The 25249-nt window shown below is 44.8% G+C and overlaps 1 protein-coding gene across 1 annotated transcript in view; it reads left to right on the plus strand.

The window, feature by feature from the left end:
• The window catches only part of KIAA1958 (KIAA1958 ortholog), a 184784-nt gene that overhangs the window by 128424 nt on the left and 31111 nt on the right, over positions 1-25249 (plus strand). Inside the window, exon 4 of the mRNA XM_030193773.1 lies at positions 21325-21497. Coding sequence (XP_030049633.1) covers positions 21325-21497 — 173 coding nt within the window. The remainder of the gene's footprint in view (positions 1-21324; positions 21498-25249) is intronic.

Consider the following 25249-nt stretch of genomic DNA (forward strand, 5'->3'; position numbering starts at 1 on the left):
CAATGAAAACATGCAATTTTTTTCTTCTGGTCACAATGTTGGCAGTGTACCCAGAGTCAAATTTTCTACTTTTGCTTTCTTTGAATTCCTTCTTTCAGCTATGCTGATTTGTTGACTTTCTTGCTACCATGAGTCTGATTGATTGGAGGAGAGAGAGAATACATTTGCAGTATAGCATTGCTGCTGAGAGCACAGGGAAGAGGGAGCAGTTGCTGCACAATGCCAGGCAGATAATTGATGTGTTTTGTGGTATCTTATTAGGAATGATGTAATAATAATGTGGCCTTTCCAGAGACCAAGGAATCATGGGATACTGAGGACTGTATGATTAAAATTCTGTAATGCTGGTTTCAGACAGAGTCCAGAAGGGATACAAACTGTGCTAGAATGTTTTGAATGCAGCTGTGTCTACTTAGAAGGGTTCTGTCCTCTTGAGTCTCTGTTCCTGTTATAAAATGCATTTTATGTAAGTTAAATATATTTTTGTGTAGGGCACTAGCGTACTAATGCATCCAAATGAAGCCTTCTAGTATATGGTTTCTTGAAGTGCTGGTGCACAGTGATCACTCAGCCACACTATGAATTGGCCTTTGATGAGACTGTTGGTGACACAAAAAGGGTGAAGAAGTTCTTTGTCTTGATCATAAAACACAATCTAAGTTATTTTTAACAATGATACTTTTAAAGATGATAGGATTGAGTGTGTACATCGCCAAGTGTTATGGTTTATGCTTTCATATGATGCCTTGACAGTATGTTGCACTTCAAGCAAAAAGAACCACCAACTTACACAATGAAAACCAAACAGAACACAAAACTATAAATGGGAAAATGTTTTCAGTCGCTGAACTTGTTTTTATGTAGCTGTTGGATAATCCTATCTTCACTCTACATTTGATTTTGGCACAGATTTGTTTGTCTTGTTTTTCTGTACTGCCTCAAAAACAAACTTTGTTTTCCTGCAGTCTGATTTCCCTCTATCAATAACATTTGCCACTGTTGTAATGTTCTAAATTGTTTATTTTTATTATAAAATTTGTATTGGCACAAACATAAGTGCTGTTCTAAAAATAATTGTTTCAAAACGTAATGCATCAATAGTCATTTTGGTGTCTCTGTGATAAATGCATGCTGTATTCATGATATGCTGTCCTTAACTAGATGTGTAATGACCAATCCTCAAAATAAAATGTTTTTAAAACTCTTATTTGTTCTATTTGGGGAGGAACATTTAATTGCCCACTTGTTATTTTACCCCAATTATTTTTAATCCAGATGCATTTTTTTCAAGATAACTTAAATCTCTTTCATCTGCTCTATTATAGCCATCAGGTATAATTTGGTTGCATAGTATACTAGCAGTTCATTCTGCAGTAAAATTACAAGAGTTTGTGTCCTAACATTATTATAGTTGAGCATCATTTTGGTGGTCTGTCTCTTTGTGCAAGTTGCTCTTAATGCTGTGGTTACCAAACTTTCTCGGGTCATGGCACCCCAGGATAATAATTTTCTCTGAAGTCTCCCGACCCCTGTCCTGCCCCACCCCCCACCAGCATTGCGTCCTACCTTTGCTGGCAGAGATGCCCAAGCCCTACCAGCTAAAGAAGTCCACTGCCTGAGGTCCAAGCTCCATGCTGCTTGTGCAAGCAAATTGGTAACATGCGTCAGCCACCAACGACTGCATTCCTATGCATTCCCTCCTTCTCTACCCCTTCCATCCAGCATCTGTCCTCTTCTCCCCCGTCCATCCAGGGTCTGTTCTCCTCCTTTCCCCCTTCCATCCAGCCTCTGCCCTCTTTCCCCATCCAGCCTCTGCACTCCTTCGCTCTCCCCTTCCATTCAGACCCCTTTGTTTCTCCCCCAATCCAGCATCTTTCTGTCTGTCACCACTCCCCCCCCCCCCCCCACACACACACATCTCTGCCGCTTTTCTAGATCAGCAGCAGCAAAAGAAGCTGCAGCCATGCAGGACTGGACTCTTCATACACATGGCTGCCTACTGTGCCCTGGAATAGGAAGTGAAGTTTGAGGGGGCAGGATCATCAGCCGAATGTGTGAAGAGTCCACCGCCGTCTGGCTGCAGCTTGTTTTGCCGCTACTGCTGCTCGAGAGATTCAGCAGTGGCAGGGATGGGTGTGTGTGTGGTTTTTTTGGGGGGAGGGGGGAGAGCGGGAACAGAGAGGAAGGCAGATGCTGGATTGAGGGAAACAGTTCCTAGAGGAAAAGTCCATAGTCTGCAATTGAGACAGACATGGGGAAGCCACTGCTTGCGCTGGGATTAGTAGCATGGAATGTTGCTACTATTTGGGTTTTTGCCTGGTACTTGTGACCTGGATTGGCCACTGTTGGAAGCAGGATAGTGGGCTAGATGGACATTGGTCTGACCCAGTATGACTATTCTTATATTTCATGCGTAACATACAAAATACTTTATGTAAGTGGGAGACATGCCCATGTCTACACTCCCATGCAGTTACATGCTGAAGCATTTACATGTTCCCTTATAGATAGCTTTTCTATTCATTTATACAGTTATGAGTTACCTTTCATGCTTGTACCTGAGGTAATGGAGGGTTAAGTGGCTTGCCCATGATCACATGAAATCGCAGTAAAATTTGAACTGAGTTTTCCTTGTTCTCAGCCCATTCTCTCGCACTCCTGTTTGGCATGACCTACTTTTTGAAAGAGCTCCTTTAATATAATGGGGCATGTTGTTTCTAACACTTCTTTCCTATTTTGCTTTCTGCATCACTGAATCTCTTGCTTTTCAGCGTTTATATTGCCTTTATCATCACTTTCTTAATTTCTTTCCCCTTCATATATTTCTTATTTTTTAAATTCAGCTTGTTTTCTTACTATCTCTCTCTTTCCCTCTGTCCCCTATGATCCCATTTTTCTTTTGCCCCTTTCCATCTCCCCCCCCCCCCCCCCCCCCACTCATCTCTATCTTGTACCTTCCATCTTTCTTTGCTTGTCTGTTGTCAACCTCTTCTTTCTGACCCAGTAGCACAAGCAACAGGCTCAGGACCCCTGGTCTCTTTATCCTCTTATGCCTGTTCCCTACCCAGCTCTCCTCTTACCCAAGGTAGTTTCCTGAGGCTCTTGCTGACCAGGGAAGGCAATTCTCTACTTTTCTGCTTCCTGCAGATGTGGAGATTGAGGTCTGATGAAAATCATATCCTGAATCAGATGTGCCCACCTAGTTTGGAAGAGTCAGTCAGTTTCTATCCATTGTTTAGTTTCCATGAGAAGAACAAGGTGAGCTGTGACCTACAGTAGTTTGTTGTTTGTAGTTGCAGGGCAAAATCTTCTTTGTTCTTGGGTCTGGCTTCCATAACTGAAAACGGTCTTATTGTATGGCAGGCATGGAAAAACTACATTCCTCTAAGCGACTTTTTATTCTCACCTAAAGAAATATTGCAAAGAAATTATGCATAGGGGGTTGAGAATGTCTCTCTCTCTGGTGTCAGGATGAACCTCTTCTCAGTGCTGCGTTCATGGAGATACGATCTGCAAAGTGAGACTCACTTCTTTTCCTCTTTTTCCGGACCAGCTATGAGATCACCTCTCCCCGTCACCTTAGGTGTAGTAAGTTCTCAGAGGAACAAACAAACAAAGTTCAATCCAATTCTTTATGTTCCTTTAATCAACTTCTTTCCCCGTTCACTTTGGCCCGGCTTCCAAAACACCTTTCACTTTGGCCCGGCTCACAAATCCACTACCCTCATCTGTCAGCATTTACCTCCTGACATCTGTTGGCCGCTGTGATTTCCCCTCGTGTACTTCCAGCAGTCACTCTTCTCCTCCAGTACTCCCTGCTGAAACCTCCATCTCCTCCTCTTCCTCTACTTGTTCTGATTCCTCCCACTCCATACCCTCATTCTCCACGCCCTCTCTCAGATGTTCCACACTTTCTCATCTAATTCCATTTCCCAATCAAGCTCCTCCCCTCCCTCCTTTTGAACCTGATGGGTTTTCTTGTCCTGATTCCTCCTTTGCAATACCCTCTGGGACCTGTAGTTTCCCCGTTCCAAATGCCTCCTGTCTTGCAATGCTCTCTGGGACTTGTAGTTTCCCCGTTCTGGATCCCTCCTGTCTCGCAATGCACTCTGAGACCTGTAGTTTCCCTGTTCCTCACACTGAGGACAAAATAACTCTTAGTGGAACGGGACTAAATTTGGCATGGATGAAAAACATCAAGTTCAGAAATAGGCCAGATCAAATTAAAGCTTTATACTGCAAGTCACCAGGCGATCCTCCCGTCCGCCAGCCACCCAGCTATCTACATGCCTAATAATCAAATCACCCACTACAACAGCTGTCCTAACCAGTGGCGTACCTAGGGTAGTTGACACCCGGGGCCGGTCATTTTTTACCCCCCCCCCCCCCCCCAAATCCAGTACTAGGCAGACCGAGAATACAAAACACTCAGGACCTATAGAGCAATTCTACCATACCATAAGCAGTAATTTCTACGAGTCACACAAGGAAAAGGAAAGCATCTTAAACACTACAGTGAGCACTAGAACATCAATTCACCTATTGTAAAACGAAACCAGACAGAATAATACAGATCGTCGATCCTGCACAGTCAATGCCAACTGAAAGCCATGTCTTTTTCACAAACACAGATACACCCTAATCCACTATAGAATAAGTAATCATAAACTTTCTATTTAGACAAAAATTAAACTGAACCCCCGATGCCAGACTCTGCATAAAATGCAACACCACAGAAACAGAAAATGTCCCCTAGTACTGTGCAAATATAAAGACAGCAGATGTAAATTTGAAAAAACTAACAAATACCAATCACCACTTTACAAATTAACAAATAGAAATGAAACAAATACAGAAAATAAAATAATACCATTTTACTGGACTAATACATTTAGCTTCCAGAGGCCAAAATTTCCTTCCTCAGGTCAGTACAGTATAGTGCTGTTACAGTATCTTATCCTGACCTGAGGAAGGGGGTTTTGTTCTCTGAAAGTTAAGTCAAAATGTATTAAAATTAATCCAATAAAAAGATTACCTTGTTTACATGTTCTATTTATAAACAACACAGCTACAATACTATATCCTAAAGCAAAATAATAAAAATATATATTTACAGTTTGTTGTCTCAGGTTTCTGCTTTTCTCATCTTCTTTTCACTGTCTTCCTTCCATCCAGGATCTGTCTTTGCTCTCTCTCTGCCATCCAGTGTCTGCCCTCTCTCATGTCCCTTCCATCCAGTGTCTGCCATCTCTCTCTCTGCCCCTTCCATCCACTGTCTGCCCTCTCTCTCCCTTCCATGCACCATTTGCCCCAGTCTGCCCTCTTTCTCTCTCCCCCTTCCACCCACCATCCGCCCTTTCTCTCTGCCCCTTCAATCCGTCTGCCCTCCCTCTCCCATCCATCCAGGGTCTGCCCTCCCTCACGCTCCCCACTTCCATCCAGGATCTGTTGTCCCCTCTCTCAGCCCCCCCTTTTCAGCCCCTAGTTCCACCTGCCCCTAGTTCCAGCCCCAGCCCACATCTTCCACCTGCCCCCTTTTCAGCCCCACTATCCCACCAGTCCCCAGCCCTTTTCTCCCATCAGTCCTGAGCTTCAGACCCCAGCCACTTCTCCCTGTCCCCTTTTCAGCCCCTAGTTTCAACCCCAGCCCTTTTCTCTCACCAGTCCTGAGCTTCAGCCCCAGCCAGTTCTCCCTGTCCCCTTTAAAGCCCCAGTTTCAGCCCCTGCCCCGTTTCAGCCCACAGTTCCAGCACTAGCCCCCTTATCCCAATACCCTCCTTTTCAGCCCCAGTTTCCAGCCCCCTTCATCCACCACATGCTTTGCATCCCCCCTTTTCAGCCCCAGACCCATTCTCCCCACTGCCCCAGGCATGGACCCATTCTCCCTCCTGCCCCCTTGTCAGACCCCAGTTCCAGCTTCAGACCCCTTCTCCCCTCTGAGCACCTCCACCCCTCCACAATCCCCTTCTCCCCTCTCAGCTCCCCTACCCCTCCCCAGTTCCCTTCTCTCCCCTCTGAGAACCCCTCTCAGCTCCCCTACCCTCCCCCAGTTCCCTTCTCCCTTCTGAGAACCCCTCTGAGCTCCCTCCACCCCTCTGCGAACACCCTCTGAGCTCCCCCACCCCTCCCCAATTCCCTTTTCCCCTCTGCGCTCCCCCACCCCTCCCCAAATTCTCTTCTCCCCTCTGCGAACCCACTGAGCTCCCCCACCCCTCCCCAATTCCCTTCTCCCTCTGAGCTCCCCCACCTCCTTCTCCAGCTGAGCCCCTCCCCCCTCCGTGGAAAGCGACAGAGCCCTCTTCTCCTGCCACCACCCTGCGTTTTTTTTTTTAATCCATGCAGCGCCTCGTGTCTGCCCTGCTGTGTGCTTTGAAAAAAAGAAAATCGCTTCGCTGGCGTCAGGCCGGCCTTCTCATCGCTATGTCCCGCCCACTTTTGAGGTACTTCCTATTTCCTCGAGGGCAGGACATAGCGGAGAGAAGGCCCGACGCCGGCGAAGCGATTTTCTTTTTTGACAGCACACAGCAGGGCAGACACGAGGCGCTGCATGGATTTAAAAAAACGCAGGTGGTGGCAGGAGACGGCGGAGCACCCCCCCCACCCGCCGACACCCGGGGAGGACCGCCCCCACCGCCCCTCCCCCCCTTGGTACGCCACTGGTCCTAACCCTTCCCACCTGGGCAGTAGCTCCTGGAGACACATCCTTGGTGAGAGAGGATATTGCATTCCCTGGTGTGCTGGTCTGTCTATAGGATTACTTCCAGCCTCACCAGGGTGATGCTGTCCTTTTAGGCCTCCCTCCTCCAAAGGGGCTGCCAGATTGGAGGTGGGACTTTACAACGTCCCTGTAGGCCTCCTCTATGTACCTCTCTGTCTCCCTCAGCTCCTCCAAGTCTGCTACTCTAGCCTCAAGAGAACCGACTCGTTCTCTGAGAGCTAGGAGCTCTTTGCATTGAGCACACACACATGACATCTCACCAAATGGGAGATACATGTGACACTCAATGCAAAAGACTGGATAGCACCCTTCTCACTGCTGGACTACTTGTCTGCATCTTAATATTATATAGTTGTTTAATTAAAACTTCTTAAGGCACTAGGGATATCAGATGAATACAATCTTTTGACTGCTGTAATTTGCAATTTATTTAGGGTTTGCTTCTTAGAAACTAATAAATGTAATTCAGACTAATGAAAATTCCCCTCTGATTGTCTTAATTAGAATAACTATAAATGAAGGAGTTGAGGTAGGGGTGGCAGGAATGAGCACTGATCTGGGCCCTTCTGTGCCTTCTACACAGATCTGTTAATGCTGTGGCCAGAAACTTCAAATTTTAAACCTATGGAGACTAGCTAATAAAGTTTGCTTGCAGTGGCGTAGCAGGGGGGCTGCCACCCGGGGCGGGGCGGTTCGCTGTTGCACCCCCCCCCCAGGTGCAGCACGATGACATCCCCCCCTCGGCGCATCGACACCCCCCTCCCCCTGACCAGCTCCCGCACCCTACCTTTAAAAAGAATGTCGGAATCCGAGGCGAGGCGCAGCCCCTCGCGCCTGCCCCTGCACGTAAAAGAAATATGGACCGTCGGGCCTTCTCTCGCTCTGTCTGTCCCGCCCTTGCGGAAATAGGAAGTTGCGTCAGCGGAGGGCGGGACAGAGCGAGGGAAGGCCTGACGGTCCACATTTCTTTTACGTGCAGGGCAGGCGCGAGGCGCTGCGCCTCGCCTCGGATTTCGATATTCTTTTTAAAGGTAGGGTGCGGGAGTTGGTCAGGGGGTGTTGATGCGCCGAGGGGGGGGAGCTGACACCCGGGGCGGTGGACAGCTGATTTGGCTTATAAGTCAAATTTAACAAGCTACCTTTTATAGGTAAACTTTTGCTTGGAGAAGATCTACAGAAGTTGAGTAAAGACTGCAGGGACTTCAAGTCTCGGAGATTGCCAGAGGACAAGTCTAAAGATTCTTTTAAATCCTCTCAGTCTCATCTTAGGTTTTGTGAGGCCAAGTGCTACAGGCCAGGCAAATCTAACTTTAAGGGTTCCCATGTCAACAAAGACAAGCCGTCTTTCACTCCGCCAGAAAGAACTCTGCTTCAAACGCCAGGTCTACCAATGCCTTCTGCATATCCTAATGATGGGGTCTCAGTTCACTTCTTGGGTTTTATAATAGCAGAACTCCTCTCCAGGTTCCATGAGGAGTGGACCAAAGTGATCTCAGACCAATGTGTCTTGGAAATACTAAAGCAAGGTTACAAACTGGAGTTCTCCCATTTGAGTTTGGACTTCAAAAGAGTCAGTGTTAAAGGTTCAACATTTCACAATGGGAACATTGCAGTCTGTAATAGTTTCAGTCTAGCAGGGAGAGTTTCTAACCTCCTTGGATCTCAAGGAAATATGCTTTCATATTCCTATTTCACCTTCCCACAAAAGATTTGTGATTTGCAATCCTTGGAGAACATTATCATTTATGACCATGTCATTCAGCCTTTCCACATCACCAAGGACATTTTTTGAAGGTCATGGCAGCCTTCCTTCGCAAGGATGGATTGAAGTTTCATCCATACCTCGAGATTGACTGATTTGTGACTCTTCCTTTCAAGAGAGTCTGTAAGTTTCATCCAAGATAGCTGCTCTTCCTCAGGACTGGTATTCAGTTTCACCAAGAGACAGTTGTTTCCAACATACATCTTGGCATATCTGGGAATGATATTAGGCTTAGGGAAGACATTTCTTCCTGTTTCTCATCAGCAAAAGATTCACACACAAGTCAGGTTCTACTTTCCCTACCATATCCTGGGGTCTGGGATTATGTTCAAGTTCTGGATGCAATGGCCTTGACAGTCTTCTATGGGCCAGATTCCACATTAGACCACTTCAGGGGGTTCTTTCTCAGCTGTAGGTCTCCATCTCTCTTGGAGCCTCCAAGCCAAACTCAGCCTCATCTGGTGGATTCCGTGACATTTCAGAGGTTCTGTCTCTCTGTCTGCAGGCAGCTATCTGCAGCAGCTTGTATGCTGCTAGGGCATGCCTTAGCTGGATGCAACAGATTTCAGATTCCTTCCAGAAGTCCAACAATCAACCTCCTCCTGAATTGCTAGATGTGGAGACACGGCTGGCATTTTTGGCAGATTCCTTGTAGGACTTGATTTGGGCATCGACCAAGCAGATGTCTTTGGTGGTCACAGCCTGTCGTTTGCTTTGGTTGCGCCACAGGGCGGCAGAAGCAGCTTCAAACAGCAGCTGGTTAAGCTCCCTTTGAGGGCAAGCTGTTTGGTGAGGATTTAGCGAAGTTGGTGAAAGATCTGGGTGACTCAAAGACTCTGCATCTCCTGAGGATATGTCTAGTTGTTCTTTCCGGTCGGGTCAGGCTCGCCCTCATTTTAAAGATGCCAGGAGCTATCGGCCAGAGCAGCCTAGTTTTAATTAGAGATCCAGGTATCTGGCCAAGCAGGGTTTCGGAACTCCAGACTTCATCCTGTCAAGATACTCTGGATTAGAGAGTTGCAGGGGGACAGAAATCGTACCCATCCCTACTGGAATCTTTCTCATCTCCACCCATCCCCGCAAGAATTTAGCCCGTCCCCGCAAGACTTTAAGCTGTCTCCACTCAGTCCCGCAAGACTTTAAGCTGTCCCCACTCAGTCCCGCAAGACTTTAATGGTACATAAAAAAAAAATTCTGGTCGGCTCTCTGTCTGTCTCTGGATTCGAGTTGCAGTACTGCAGGCAAGGAACGAACAGAAGTTGTAACTTGGAACACTCTGATGTGCACATGTAAATCTTGTCTCTGATTCACTGCCACTGTGTGCTGAGAGGTCGCCACATGCATGCTTGTGCCTGTGTCAGAGCTGAGATCTGCACATCAGCTTGGGAACAGAGAGGATTAATAGTAACATAGTAAGTGACAGCAGATAAAAGCTGAACGGTCCACCCAGTCTGCCCAATAGTCACACTCATTATCAAATGTGATATTATATACTTGATTATTGTCTTTTTTTTTTTTTGCATTTCTGGGACATAGGCCATAGAAGTCCGCCTGGCCCTATCCTTATGTTCCAACTACAGGAGTTGCAGTCAAAGCCCACTCCAGCCTATTCATCTTCTCATTTGCGGGACACAGACCATAAAAGTCTGTCTAGCACTGTCCTCGTGTTCCAGCCTCTAAAGTTGCTGTCTAAGCCCTTTCCAGACCATCCTAAACCAGATTGCCATATCTGAGACGCAGACATTAAAAGTCTGTTTTATCGGCCCTAGTTCATCACATCCGGAGTTGCCATCTAAGTGTCACTCGACACATCGACACACATGCAGCCATTTAAGTTTAGGGGTTTTTTTTATAACTTCCATTTTCTAACTAGAGATCCTCTGTGTTCATCCCACGCCTTTTTGAATTCCATCACCATTTGTGTCTCTACCACCTCCTTAATGGAGGCTTTCAGCATCTGTGCTGTTAAAGCAAGGAGGAGGAGGAGACAGCATTCAAAGAACTTGGTACTCAGTAGGTGAGAGGCTGGCAGAAGTGCAGCTTACACTTCCATGGGAACCCCGCAAGAATTGTTTCCATCCCCATAGGAACCCCGCAAACCCTGTTGCCGTGCAAGTCTATACTCTGGATTTCTCCTGAAGGGGTGATGGGGCACACAGTCCTGTCATTTCTTCCTAAGGTGGTTTCTGTCTTTCATCTTAACCATTGTTTTTTCAAGCTTCCTTGGTGTTCCCCATTTGCTCTGACACTATTTGGAAGTGACCAACAAATTCCATTGGTCAAATCATTGTTTGTGCTGTGCTCAGGACCTCAGAAAGGTAATGCATCTTCCAAAACCATGCTATCTCGCTGGGTCAAGGAGGTTATCGCATCTGCATATTTACTAGCTGGTAAACCACTTCTGGCTGGATTCCGGGCACCTTCTACCCGAGCTGTCTTGACTTCTTGAGCGGAAGCCTGTTTGTTCTCCCTGGAGGAAATACGTAGAGCAGCGATATGGCCTTCCTTGCATATCTTCTAAACACACTACCATTTGTATGTCTCTGCTCGGTCGGATGCATCTTTTTGTCGTATTGGTGCTATCTGCAGGAGCTTTAGGTTCCCACCCTATTTCAGGACTGCTTTGCTGCATCCCACAAGTCTCTGGATTCATCTGCTGCTGACGCTAAGGAATGAAAAATTATTTCTTACCTGATAATTTTCTTTCCTTTAGTCATAGCAGATGAATCCAGAGGCCCACCCTGTTTTCCCAGCAGTTCCTATTGGTTAGTTCTCTCTGTTGGGACTTGTTGCATTTTTATATTTTAGATGGACTGTTGTTTGCAGTTCTTGATTTAGCATTTTTCCCTGTGGGGAAGAAGAAATGTTATAATTCTGTTATCTTCTGCTTTGTTATGAGAATTCTAACTGACCAAGGAACATTTCCATCCTATAAGCCACTGCAGTTCAGCGCTCTCAATCTCCACCTGCTAGTAGATGGTCACAACCCACAATTGTCTGGATTCATCTGTTGCGACTAAAGGAAAGAAAATTATCAGGTAAGAAATAATTTTTCAATCTGTCTCTACCTTTGGGTTCTATATAAGCTTTTACAAATTATCTTAGCCATTGTATTTTGTAATAGTTGAATCCTTTTCATAAGAGAAAAAGAAATACCTGTGTGTTTGTGTATATATATATATATATATATATATATATATATGTGTGTGTGTGTGTGTGTACCTGCTTTCAACAAGATAATCATTTTTTTAAATTATGACTGGTCAAATCTTAGTGTTAATATACGTTGTACCTTTTCTGTAAACTTACAGTATGCCAGAATCCAAGGATTTCTGAAATAGATATTTCACAATAATTTGTGCGTGGAGCTAAGTGTTCTCAAGTGAGTTATGTGAGATCTGACAGTTGTTACCTTTTCCCCTAGAAATGTTCAAAGATCAAATAGGATACTTGTAGGCCTGAACTCAAAACTCTGTAGGACAAAGTGCAAGAAAGTTGACTGTGAAGTGGTGTTGGGGTTCTTGGAAGCCACTTGTTAAATTGTGTGACAATGAACTGATTGCTTGTGACCCCCACTTGGGCAGGTTATATATCCAGCTCCTTACTCCTATCTCTAGGAGAGGTCAAGGAAAAGAAATCCATACACACTCCACTGAAAGGTATATATGTATATAGCAAAGACCTTTGCAGAGAGAGCCCCACGTCTCACTTAGTGAATTCACACAGGACCAGTGGCGTAGGAAGGGGTGGGGCGGTCCGCCCCGGGTGCACGCGCTGGGGGGGGTGTCGGCTCGCTGGTTCCCTGCTCTTTCTGCCCCGGAACAGGTTACTTCCTGTTCCGGGGCAGAGAAAGCAGGGAAGCAGCAGAGCCGACGCAGCTCCCAGTGATGTGCACTGGGTAGGGTGCGTTTCGGGGGGGGGGGGGGGGGGGGCGCCGTGCCCTGCACCCGGGGAGGGATGCGCAGCGGCGACCCACCCCGGGTGTCAGGCACCCTCGCTACGGCACTGCACAGGACTGCCTCAAATCCTTCCGATCCTCTGCTCAGTTTTATTGGCAAAAAGTATTAAGATTACAAAAGTATTAAGATTACAGGTCAACAGGTTTACATAATATATCAAAGGATACAAACTATGTAAAATCATTGGCTAGGTTATATTCTGCTTACATCTGCAAGTTGAAGGACAAAGTTCAACAGCCATGAACCATTCCAGAAAAAAGAATCTGACTTATTATAGTAACTCTTTTGTAACTAACGTACATTTTATCCTGCACCTGTGTGCTTAAACGTGCAGGCTAAGGGCATACATCGCTTTCAGTTCCTTGTTCACTTTCAGATATGTTTGTCTAGTGATAATTTCTAGCATCTGGTAAGAACATTACTTACTAAACAGGCCTGAAAGTGTCAATTCAGCATCTCAACAGATAGGGCAGACAACCTTCATTTTCATCTTATTTTCCATACTAACATAGTAAATGACGGCAGATAAAGTCCTGTATGGTCCATCCAGTCTGCCCAACAAGATACTCATTTTACATGGTATGTGATACTTTATATGTATGCCAGAGTTTGATTTGTCCTTGCCATTCTCAGGACACAGACCATAGAATTCTGCCCAGCACTCTTCTTGTACTAAAAGTTCTGACGCTAATATCAAAGCCCCTTAAAATTTACACTCAAGCCAATCTATATCTATTCAGTCACGATCAGGGCATAGACTGTAGAAGTCTGCCTACCACCGGTTTTGCTTCCCAGTTACCAGCGTTGCCACCCAATCTCCGCTAGGATTCCGTGGATCCATTCCTTCTAAACAGGATACCTTTGTGTTTATCCCATGCATGTTTGAATTCTATTACCGTTTTCATCTCCACCACCTCCCTCAGGAGGGCATTCCATGTATCTACCACCCTCTCAGTGAAAAAATACTTCCTGTCATTACTCCTGAGTCTGCCCCCCCCCCCCCAACCTCAATTAATTTCCTCTAGTTCTACTGCCTTTCTGTCTCCGGAAAAAGTTTGTATCAATTTTTAAATATGCGAATAGTGCTTAGTGCATTACATTTGACCACAGTCAATACACAAGTAATGACACCGTCCAGACATCATAGCACAGGAGTCCATAAGTACATAAGTACATAAGTAGTGCCATACTGGGAAAGACCAAAGGTCCATCTAGCCCAGCATCCTGTCACCGACAGTGGCCAATCCAGGTCAAGGGCACCTGGCACGCTCCCCAAACGTAAAAACATTCCAGACAAGTTATACCTAAAAATGCGGAATTTTTCCAAGTCCATTTAATAGCGGTCTATGGACTTGTCCTTTAGGAATCTATCTAACCCCTTTTTAAACTCCGTCAAGCTAACCGCCCGTACCACGTTCTCCGGCAACGAATTCCAGAGTCTAATTACACGTTGGGTGAAGAAAAATTTTCTCCGACTTGTTTTAAATTTACCACACTGTAGCTTCAACTCATGCCCTCTAGTCCTAGTATTTTTTGATAGCGTGAACAGTCTCTTCACATCCACCCGATCCATTCCACTCATTATTTTATACACTTCTATCATATCTCCCTCAGCCGTCTCTTCTCCAAGCTGAAAAGCCCTAGCCTTCTCAGCCTCTCTTCATAGGAAAGTCGTCCCATCCCCACTATCATTTCATCGCCCTTCGCTGTACCTTTTCCAATTCTACTATATCTTTTTTGAGATACGGAGACCAGTACTGAACACAATACTCCAGGTGCGGTCGCACCATGGAGCGATACAACGGCATTATAACATCCGCACACCTGGACTCCATACCCTTCCTAATAACACCCAACATTCTATTCGCTTTCCTAGCCGCAGCAGCACACTGAGCAGAAGGTTTCAGCGTATCATCGACGACGACACCCAGATCCCTTTCTTGATCCGTAACTCCTAACGCGGAACCTTGCAAGACGTAGCTATAATTCGGGTTCCTCTTACCCACATGCATCACTTTGCACTTGTCAACATTGAACTTCATCTGCCACTTGCACGCCCATTCTCCCAGTCTCGCAAGGTCCTCCTGTAATCGTTCACATTCCTCCTGCGACTTGACGACCCTGAATAATTTTGTGTCATCGGCGAATTTAATTACCTCACTAGTTATTCCCATCTCTAGGTCATTTATAAATACATTAAAAAGCAACGGACCCAGCACAGACCCCTGCGGGACCCCACTAACTACCCTCCTCCACTGAGAATACTGGCCACGCAATCCTACTCTCTGCTTCCTATCTTTCAACCAGTTCTTAATCCATAATAATACCCTACCTCCGATTCCATGACTCTGCAATTTCTTCAGGAGTCTTTCGTGCGGCACTTTGTCAAACGCCTTCTGAAAATCCAGATATACAATATCAACCGGCTCCCCATTGTCCACATGTTTGCTTACCCCCTCAAAAAAATGCATTAGATTGGTGAGGCAAGACTTCCCTTCACTAAATCCGTGCTGACTTTGTCTCATCAGTCCATGTTTTTGTATATGCTCTGCAATTTTATTCTTAATAATAGCCTCCACCATCTTGCCCGGCACCGACGTCAGACTCACCGGTCTATAATTTCCCGGATCTCCTCTGGAACCCTTCTTAAAAATCGGAGTAACATTGGCTACCCTCCAGTCTTCCGGTACTACACTCGATTTTAGGGACAGATTGCATATTTCTAACAGTAGCTCCGCAAGTTCATTTTTTAGTTCTATTAATACTCTGGGATGAATACCATCAGGTCCCGGTGATTTACTACTCTTCAGCTTGCTGAACTGACCCATTACATCCTCCAAGGTTACAGAGAATTTGTTTAGTTTTCTCCGACTCCCCCGCTTCAAATATTCTTTCCGGCACCGGTGCCCCCCCCAAATCCTCCTCGGTGAAGACCGAAGCAAAGAATTCATTTAATTTCTCCGCTACGGCTTTGTCCTCCTTGATCGCCCCTTTAACACCATTTTCGTCCAGCGGCCCAACCGACTCTTTGGCCGGTTTCCTGCTTTTAATGTATCTAAAAAAATTTTTACTATGTATTTTTGCTTCCAACGCTAATTTCTTCTCAAAGTCCTTTTTTGCCCTCCTTATCTCCGCTTTGCATTTGGCTTGGCATTCCTTATGATCTATCCTGTTACTTTCAGTTGGTTCTCTTCTCTCCACTTTCTGAAGGATTGTTTTTGGCTCTAATGATTTCCTTTATCTTACTGTTTAGCCACGCCGGCTGACGTTTAGTCTTTTTTCCCTTTTTTCTAATACGTGGAATATATTTGTCCTGAACCTCCAGGATGGTGTTTTTAAACAGCATCCACGCCTGATGCAAGTTTTTTACTCTGCGAGCTGCTCCTTTCAGTCTTTTTTTCAACCATTTTTCTCATTTTGTCGTAATCACCTTTTCTATAGTTAAACGCTAGCGTACTTGATTTCCTAGTTTCACTTCCTTCAATGCCAATATCAAAACCGATCATATTATGATCACTGTTATCAAGCGGCCCTCGTATCGTTACCCCCTGCACTAGATCATGAGCACCACTAAGGACTAAGTCTAGTATTTTTCCTTCTCTTGTCGGCTCCTGAACTAGCTGTTCCATGAAGCTGTCCTTGATTTCATCAAGAAATCCTATGTCCCTTGCGTGTACAGATGTTACATTAACCCAGTCTATATGCGGGTAATTGAAATCCCCCATTATTATTGTGTTGCCCAGTTTGTTTGCGTCCCTGATTTCCTTTAACATTTCCGCATCCGTCTGTTCGTCCTGGCCAGGCGGACGGTAGTACACTCCTATCACTATCCTTTTCCCCTTTGCACATGGAATTTCAATCCACAGTGATTCCAAGGAGTGTTTTGTTTCCTGCAGAATTTTCAATCTATTTGATTCAAGGCTCTCGTTAATATACAATGCTACCCCTCCACCAATCCGATTCACCCTATCACTACGATATAATTTGTACCCCGGTATGACAGTGTCCCACTGGTTATCCTCCTTCCACCAGGTCTCAGAGATGCCTATTATATCTAATTTTTCATTTAGTGCAATATATTCCAACTCCCCCATCTTATTTCTTAGGCTCCTGGCATTCGCATATAGACATTTCAAACTATGTTTGTTGTTCCTAAGTACATCATGCTTAGTACTTGACAGTATTAATTGGCAATCTTTTGTCTGATTTTTATTGTTATTTAAAGATACCCGATCTACTACAATCTCTTTTGCAACCTCACTATCAGGATACTCTATCTTCCCTGTTATGGTGATATCTTTGAAAGATACCTTATCCCAAACCATGCTCTTTTGAGCGACTGTCGGCCTTCCCCCCATTTCTAGTTTAAAAGCTGCTCTATCTCCTTCTTAAACGCCGATGCCAGCAGCCTGGTCCCACTCTGGTTAAGATGGAGCCCATCCTTTTGGAATAGGCTCCCCCTTCCCCAGAATGTTGCCCAGTTCCTAACAAATCTAAAGCCCTCCTCCCTGCACCATCGTCTCATCCACGCATTGAGACTCTGGAGCTCTGCCTACCACCTGCCTACCACTAATACTATTCAGATCAAATTGTTCATTAACTAATATGTACAAAAAAAGCACTTAGCTTATTGAAATTGGCAGGCTGGCTCCAATGGGGACGGAGATATAACAGTAGAAACAGTTGTCATAGATGTTCTATGTCAGTATCTGGATCAATGTAACATAGTAACATAGTAGATGACGGCAGCAAAAGACCTGCACGGTCCATCCAGTCTGCCCAACAAGATAAACTCATATGTGCTACTTTTTGTGTATACCCTACCTTGATTTGTACCTGTCCTATTCAGGGTACAGACCGTATAAGTGCCCGTATAAGTCTGCCCAGCACTATCCCCGCCTCCCAACCACCAGTCCCGCCTCCCACCACCGGCTCTGGCGCAGACCATATAAGTCTGCCCAGCACTGTACCCGCCTCCCACCACCGGCTCTGGCGCAGACCGTATAAGTCTGCCCAGCACTATCCCCGTCTCCCAACCACCAGCCCCGCCTCCCACCACCGGCTCTGCCACCCAATCTCGGCTAAGCTCCTGAGGATCCACTCCTTCTGAACAGGATTCCTTTATGTTTATCCCATGCATGTTTGAATTCCGTTACCGTTTTCATTTCCACCACCTCCCACAGGAGGGCATTCCATGCATCCACTACTCTCTCCGTGAAAAAATACTTCCTGACATTTTTCTTGAGTCTGCCCCCCTTCAATCTCATTTCATGTCCTCTCGTTCTACCGCCTTCCCATCTCCGGAAAAGGTTCGTTTGCGGATTAATATCTTTCAACTATTTGAACGTCTGTATCATATCACCCCTGTTTCTCCTTTCCTCCAGAGTATACATGTTTAGTTCAGCAAGTCTCTCCTCATATGTCTTGTAACGCAAATCCCATACCATTCTCGTAGCTTTTCTTTGCACTGCTTCAATTCTTTTTACATCCTTAGCAAGATATGGCCTCCAAAACTGAACACAATACTCCAGGTGGGGCCTCACCAACGACTTATACAGGGACATCAACACCCCCTTTCTTCTGCTGGTCACACCTCTCTCTATACAGCCTAACAACCTTCTAGCTACAGCCACCGCCTTGTCACACTGTTTTGTCGCCTTCAAATCCTCAGATACTATCACCCCAAGATCCCTCTCCCCATCCGTACCTATTAGACTCTCACCGCCTAACACATACGTCTCCCGTCGAGTTCTATTCCCTAAGTGCATCACTTTGCATTTCTTCGCATAACGCCATCAAGTCAGTGAAATCCACCTTCACCGTGTGTTAAAAAGTCAAGACTTCTAGTCAAAAAAAGGCCAAAGTCAAGACTTCTAGTCAAAAAAAAAGGCCATCTGATGTTCTTTTGTCCTCTACATGGACCATGTTTCTCTGACCTCGTCTTCAGGAGGACAATAGCAGGTACAAGTGTCTGACAGCTAAACATGGTCCGTAACCTTTTCCGTGATCCTCTCATCGTGTTCTTTTGTGTTTCTTGAAGAAAGCCTCTTTTGCTCTTATTTTTTCAGCTACTTCTTTAGAAAACCACTTAGGTTTCCTGCTTCTCTTGTTTTTGTTTACTTTCCTTGCATAAAGATCAGTTGCCATATTTATAGCAGCCTTTAGCTTTGACCACTGATTTTCCACATCTCCTATGCCTTCCAACTCTAACAGCTCCTTCTTCAAGTATTCTCCCATTTTATCAAAATCAGTATGTCTGAAATCCAGTACTTTGAGTTTTGTGCATCCGCACTCCGCCTTTACCCTTATATCACTGTGATGATTACTATCACATAGGTGGACACCCACCCGAATATTGAAAACACTTCCTCCATTTGTGAGCACTAGATCCTGCATCGACCCTTCCCTCATGGGTTCTGTCACCATTTGTCTGAACAAGGCACTTTGACAAGCATCCACAATCTCCCTACTTCCATGTCAGACAATTGAAATCTCCCAACAGTGGCACCTCCCCTTTCATACCAATCTTTTGAATATCTTCTATCAGATCCTTATCTAGCTTTTCTCCATTTGTGCTGGAGGTCTGCAGATAACCCCTGTGTGGATACAGGTTCCATCTTCTCTTTCCAGGACGATCCATAAAGCTTTCTTTCCCCAGGTTCCCCACATTTCAGCCACTCTGATATTGTCTCTCACATACAGTGCCACTCCTCCACCTCTTTGGCCCTCTCTATCCTTCCTAAAAAGATTATAACCCGGTATGGTCACATCCCATTCATGGGAATTGTTGAACCACGTCTCTGTAATAGCAACAATATCCTAGTTTTCTTCAAACATCAACGCTGGCAAGTCTTGAACCTTTTTACTTAGACTACGACCATTTGTGCTCATTGCTTTCCATGTGCTTAGTGATTTAGGTGGTTTTCTATATTTATATGACCTTTCCCTCTGCCATCATGTTTATTCTGGGGTGACTTTCCGAATTCCCTTGTTTCCTTTTGTCACCCCCACCCTCTAGTTTAAATGTCTAGAATCATGCTGTCTGAATTTCTTCCCAAGGATCCTTTTTCCCATCACAATATCACAGTCTTTTAGCAAAGTAATTATACGGCCTTGTAGGTGGCTGGCTTGGTAGGCAGTGAGCCTTGGAAAATAACAACGTTCTCACTGTTCAGGGTAACACTTTTGTGATCCTTGCATGATATCTGCGATCTCTCCAACTTCCAGTCTCTCTGACTTCCAGTCCCTCTTCTCTCTTCCAGTCGCCTCTTTAATCCTTTGTCTTACCAGTGGTGACCTTCAATCATGATATCATCTTGATATGTGATTGGTCTGGATCTAATTTCTAGAGAGATGCTGACCACAGGAATGTATTTGACGTTACTGTGGCACTCATAAATGCCTGCATTCCTCGCTCAAATGCTTTTTGAGTCATTGCCAGAGGTTTATTTTGGGATGCCAGAGACCTGTTTTCAGGCAGAGCACAACTAATTTGGGCATGCACTTCCCATGCAAAGCAGAGCTGAGCTGTAGCATTCAAGGATAGGGTTCATCGCAAGCTGCTTTTATCACAAACCAGTGTATGTGTGGAATTACATGCCAAAAGACTGTGAAATACTGCACACATTTGACAGAAAGAGGGTCAATCCCCCCACAACAGTCTTAAAATCAAGTGTATAGACTATTCTGAATCTGAACCTAGTGGACCCTACCTTTATAATTTTGTTGAGGAGACTGCATCCCAAACCTGTACTAGAGATTCCTAAGCTGTTTGTGGTAGGAGTGGTCCAACTTGGATGTGGCGTGCACTAGTGGCATGTCCACCTGGAAGATCAAAAGACACTGACTCGAGGCACTACAACATCTTATTTGCTATTACTCACCACAGCCTTTGGTGATGATTTTATCCATCTAGGAGCTTCCTAAGCTGTTTGTGGTGGGGAGGACCTGCTCAAATTGGATGCAACATGCATTAGTGACATCACTATCTGGAAGATCAAAAGGATACTGACTCCTGGAGGCACCGTGCCAAAGGGACATGCCCCTTTGTGAGACCCTCATGAGGCCTGATTTCTTTTCATTTTAAAGTTTTGATCTTTACAAAAGAAAATTAATTATCGGGCTTGGTTTTAGTCCTATAAAATAGATGTTATGCTCCTTTTTTTATATTAATATTTGTAGCTTGTCTGGAGGTGGGGTTTTGAATGGGGCTTGGGGAGTATATGGGAAATACTGATGCAGGCTTTTCATTTTATTGGGGCCATTGATTAATACCTGCAGTTGTTATGAACCCTAAACCATCTCAGGTTGGAATATTGGGTTAGGAGATTCCTGGGTTTGAAAGGCCTCATTTCCCGATTGATTGATTACATTCTAGAAGGCAAAAACAAGTACAAATAGGTAAATGCCCTCTTAAAAACAAAATCGTGGGCCATCTTTGTCTCGGAGTTTCCAATTTTTAAAAAAGAATTGTATGTCGTCTGCATAAATCTACCTCCTAGAATGTAAATAATATTAGATTAATGTTATGTACCCTTAATTTCTGAGAGCTATGGAAAGAGATCCCTAACCATCTACTTCACTAACACAGACTTTCACTATACACAATACTTATCTTGTATGCCATTGATTTTAACTGAGGAAAACCTCAAGCCATCCCACTGTTGACCTCAGTACTGGAAATGTTTTTGTGCTGTATAATATTCCAGTAAATGGTTATTTAAGTATTAATTATTCATTGTACAGTAAAACCACTATATTTTGAATGGCTTAGACATCTAGTGGCTCACATTTCCTTCATGTCATCCCAAGACATTGTCAAATCCAGTAAACTGAGGATGGGAGGCTGAGAGAAATTATTTTGATGCCTTTGTTTTTGTTTGTAGCATACTCTACCAAGCTCAACAAATTCCCAGTGTTTAATTTCAACGATGAACTGAAAAACCTGTGCATCAGCGCTGTGAGCCCTAATACCACTAAGGCAACATTGTATGCTCTCAACGTATGGAGATACTGGTGCATGACGAAAGGACTTAAAGAATACATGGATTTCACAAAGGTAAGAAGCCATGAACTCCTGCTTTTGTTAGTTCCTAGCTGGTTCATAATATTCTGTTCATATTTCTTCTTAATACATGCACATTCAGTGGGATCATTTAGAAATGGCCAGTGTACACTAACCATTAGTAAATGACCCCTCCCCCCCATTGTTTTCATAAGGAGTCTCTGAGATTCTAGAACCCACGTGTGTTTTCATCAATGAGGAGAGCCCCTCCCCTTGATGAAGTGCTGGTATGTGAAAGGTTAAGCTATGCTCCTGAGGTATGATTGGGTGCACCCTCTTCTTTTTACCTTTATGTTTTCATGTGTAGCTTATTTTGTATAGTTAAGATCACTTTAGTAGAAAAGTCGGTGCCTTATGTATGAATGGCCAAGCAGAATTAATTCCCTTTAGTAACTGATCCCACCATAACAAGGTATATTGATGGGAGAGTGTCTGACACAAAACAGGAAGAGTATTCAGCTCCATCTTCAGTGCCCACTTTGACATAAATCTTCCAAACACAAAGAAAGAAAACTTACTTCAATAACAAGAATTTACAGCTTTTCCTAGGTTCTACTCACAGTTCCAGCAGTCCTTGAATTGCTAGATCCAAAGTGTTCCAATAATCCTGCAGACCAATATGGATCCCCAGATGTTCGGACTGCAATTTTTGTCTCAAATTTTATACAAACCCTCTTGATCTGCTTCATCTCTTAAGTATCAGAGTCATTCTGCTTCAAGGGCAGAGCACAAGCCTCCCATCCTAGCCAGCTGCTGGTTCAAGGCAGGGATCAATCTTTTTCCTTCTATGTTGCTGTTTGCATTTAAGCTATGGACGTATGTCATAGAGAGGCTATTGCATAGTGCAAGTTAGATATAAGAATGAAGAGTATTTGAGTGAAGCATTGCTTGCACTTCCAGCAAGAGGCTATACTAGTTGTGATGCAGAAAAGGCCTCCAATGTAGTGCAGTGGCCATATTTATTTCAGTCATTGTCCCATTTTGGATTTTTGCATATTTCTATGAGCCGTTCACACACTATATAGCAATCCACAGGTGGCAATCTTGGTGAATGGTATTACCTCTCCAATTTTTGATATTTGAAGGGTATGATACCCAGGGGTTAAGAGTGGGCCTGCGAAATAACACAGTCGGACAAAGGTATATAAACAAAAATAAGTGGTTTATTAACTGAATCCTGAGGCCTGTTACGTCACAGGGCCAGGAACACAAGGTGAAACACCTCTGTATGGCAGGCCCAAAACACAGTCTGTGGCTGGTGGAGCTGCCACGCCCCACACACAGCCTATAAGTTCTTCTTGATTCTTCTCCGAGTTCCAGGTCTGGCTGGAGTGAGGCTTGCTAGTCTCAAATCAGGAAACAAAAGTGACTTACCTCAGTCAGATCATGATCATTAGACATAAGCTGTAGTAGTGACATATACTGGGGCTCCCGTTCTCTCTTCCCTGGGCCTCCTTATCCTCAGTCTAGCCCTGCCTTTTATCCTTCCTGGTTCTGACTCCATTCCTCCTGGCTTACTTCCTCCTGGGGTGGGACCAGTGATCTTAAGGTGGCTCAGGCTATTTGAGAGACTATTCTTAAAGGTGAGGGGCAGTGTTCTATAAACCTCCTCAAATACCCTCCCCCTCAGCCCAACCAAGCCTGGTTGAGTGCTTGCTGTTTCAGGGTCCACCTCCCAGGACAAAAAGCCTGCATTAGCATGCTCTCAGCTCGCCTGATGTTTTTACCTGATAGCTAAGGGTGTGGAGGCTAAGGAACCAGCACATTATACGTGCATTTGAATCTTTGTCGAGCCATCCACTGAAGGGGTTTATGGTCGATAACCAGCAGGAAGTTTCAGTTCAACAGACAGTATTGGAACATCTCCAGGGCCCACTTGATAGCTTGGGCCGCCTCCTCAATCACTGCATAATTTTCTCTCTCAGGAACAGCTTCCTGCTAACATTTGCTACCGGGTGGTCTTCCCCATCTACTTCCTGGGCCAAAAAGACCTGAGTCCAACCTTTGATGCATCGGTTTGCACGGTGAAGGGCCGGTTAAAGTCCAGGCTGACCAGCACTGGCTCTGAGCAAGTAGCCCTCTTCAGAGTTTTGAAGGCAACATCCAACTCTTCAGTCCAGTGTAGCTTCTCTGGAGCCGCCTTCTGCGGGAGGTGTTTCAGCAGTTCTTCTTTCTCAGCAAACCTGAGAATAAACCAGTGGTAATAATTGAGCATGAGGAAGGCTCTGTACTTGCTTTGTCTGGGGTACTGGCACCTGAGCGATTGCCTCTACATTCTGGATCTGAGGTCTCACTTGTCCTTTCCCAACTGAGTACCTTATGTACTGCACTTCTTGTCCTTCCAAGAAGCAATTTTTGGGATTTGCTGTTAACCCAGCGGTCCATAAACTATCCAGTCCTGCTTCTACCTGGATGAAATATGTCCTCCAATCTTTACTGTAGGTGACAATGGGGCTCATTTTCAAAAGAGAAAAACATCCAAAAAGTGACATATGTCTGCGTTTGGACATTTACCTCACAAAAACGTCCAAATCAGTATTTTCGAAACCTCTTTTTAGACGTTTTTCTCAGAAGTTCGTCAGAAGGACATCTAAATCTCAAGGGGGCATGCCAGGGGCGTGTGCAAGGCAGGACTTGGGTGTTCCTAAGACTTAGATATCTTTCAGTAATAATGGAATAAAACAAAAACATTCAGGACTAAAACTTAGACGTGTTGAGCTAGACCTGTTTTTATAATGAAAAGCTGCAGTGGGAATTGAACCCACTACCCCAGGATCAAAGTCCACTGCACTAACCACTAGGCTACTCCTCCACTCCACACAAAAAGATGCCCTTACTCCCCCAGTGGTCACTAACCCCCTCCCACCCCAAAAAAATGTGATTAAAAATATTACTTGCCAGACTCTGATGTTACACTCAAGTCCATTAGAATAGCATGCAGGTCCCTGGAGTAGTCTAGTAGTGGTGCAGTGCACTGCAGACAGGTGGACCCAGGCTTCTACCTCAGTGGCATAGCCAGACCTGACATTTTGGGTGGGCCCAGAGCTAATATGGGTGGGCACTATATATATATATAGATATAGATATAGATATATATAGATATATAGAGACAGACGAGTAGTGTTTCTTGGGATACTACAAAATAATGCCTTAGAATGCACTTGATGATGGATTTCTAAGTATTCTGCCCAACAGCTGCCCTGCGTCAACATAAACCACTAAATTAAGCTAGCTTGGCAGTATTAAAATGTATTGTTGGGGAATTTTTGGGTGGGGATGGGCTCCTCAATGCCCTAGGCATGCACTGGCAGTGAAACGTCTACCCCCCCCCACCCCCCCCACCCCCATCCAGAAGCCCACTACCAGACCACAGCCATCATTTTGATAACAAAAGACTGATCAAAATGCTGGCAGGTCATGGTGGTGTGCTTCTGGGTGGGGGTGGGCTCTTCACTGCAGGGCAAAAAAAGATATTTTAATTAAATATATACATTTTTTGCCCTAGGCAGTGAAGTGCTTACCCCACCCAGAAATTCCACAACAATAATTTTTAATAGTGTCCACCAGGCCCCAGCTAGCTTAATTTAAACAAAAATTACATGATGATAAAATTATGATGTAAAAAAAAACAAAAAGCAGTTACAATTTTATTACCTGCTGCTGGGCTGGCAGCTGCTGCTGCTGCTTGGCACTGACAGTAAAGTTACCTGGGCCTGGGGCCGAGACAGGATCCAATTCTCGAATGA

Source organism: Microcaecilia unicolor, chromosome 2, assembly GCF_901765095.1.
Source record: "Microcaecilia unicolor chromosome 2, aMicUni1.1, whole genome shotgun sequence".
Classification (NCBI taxonomy): Eukaryota; Metazoa; Chordata; class Amphibia; order Gymnophiona; family Siphonopidae; genus Microcaecilia; species Microcaecilia unicolor.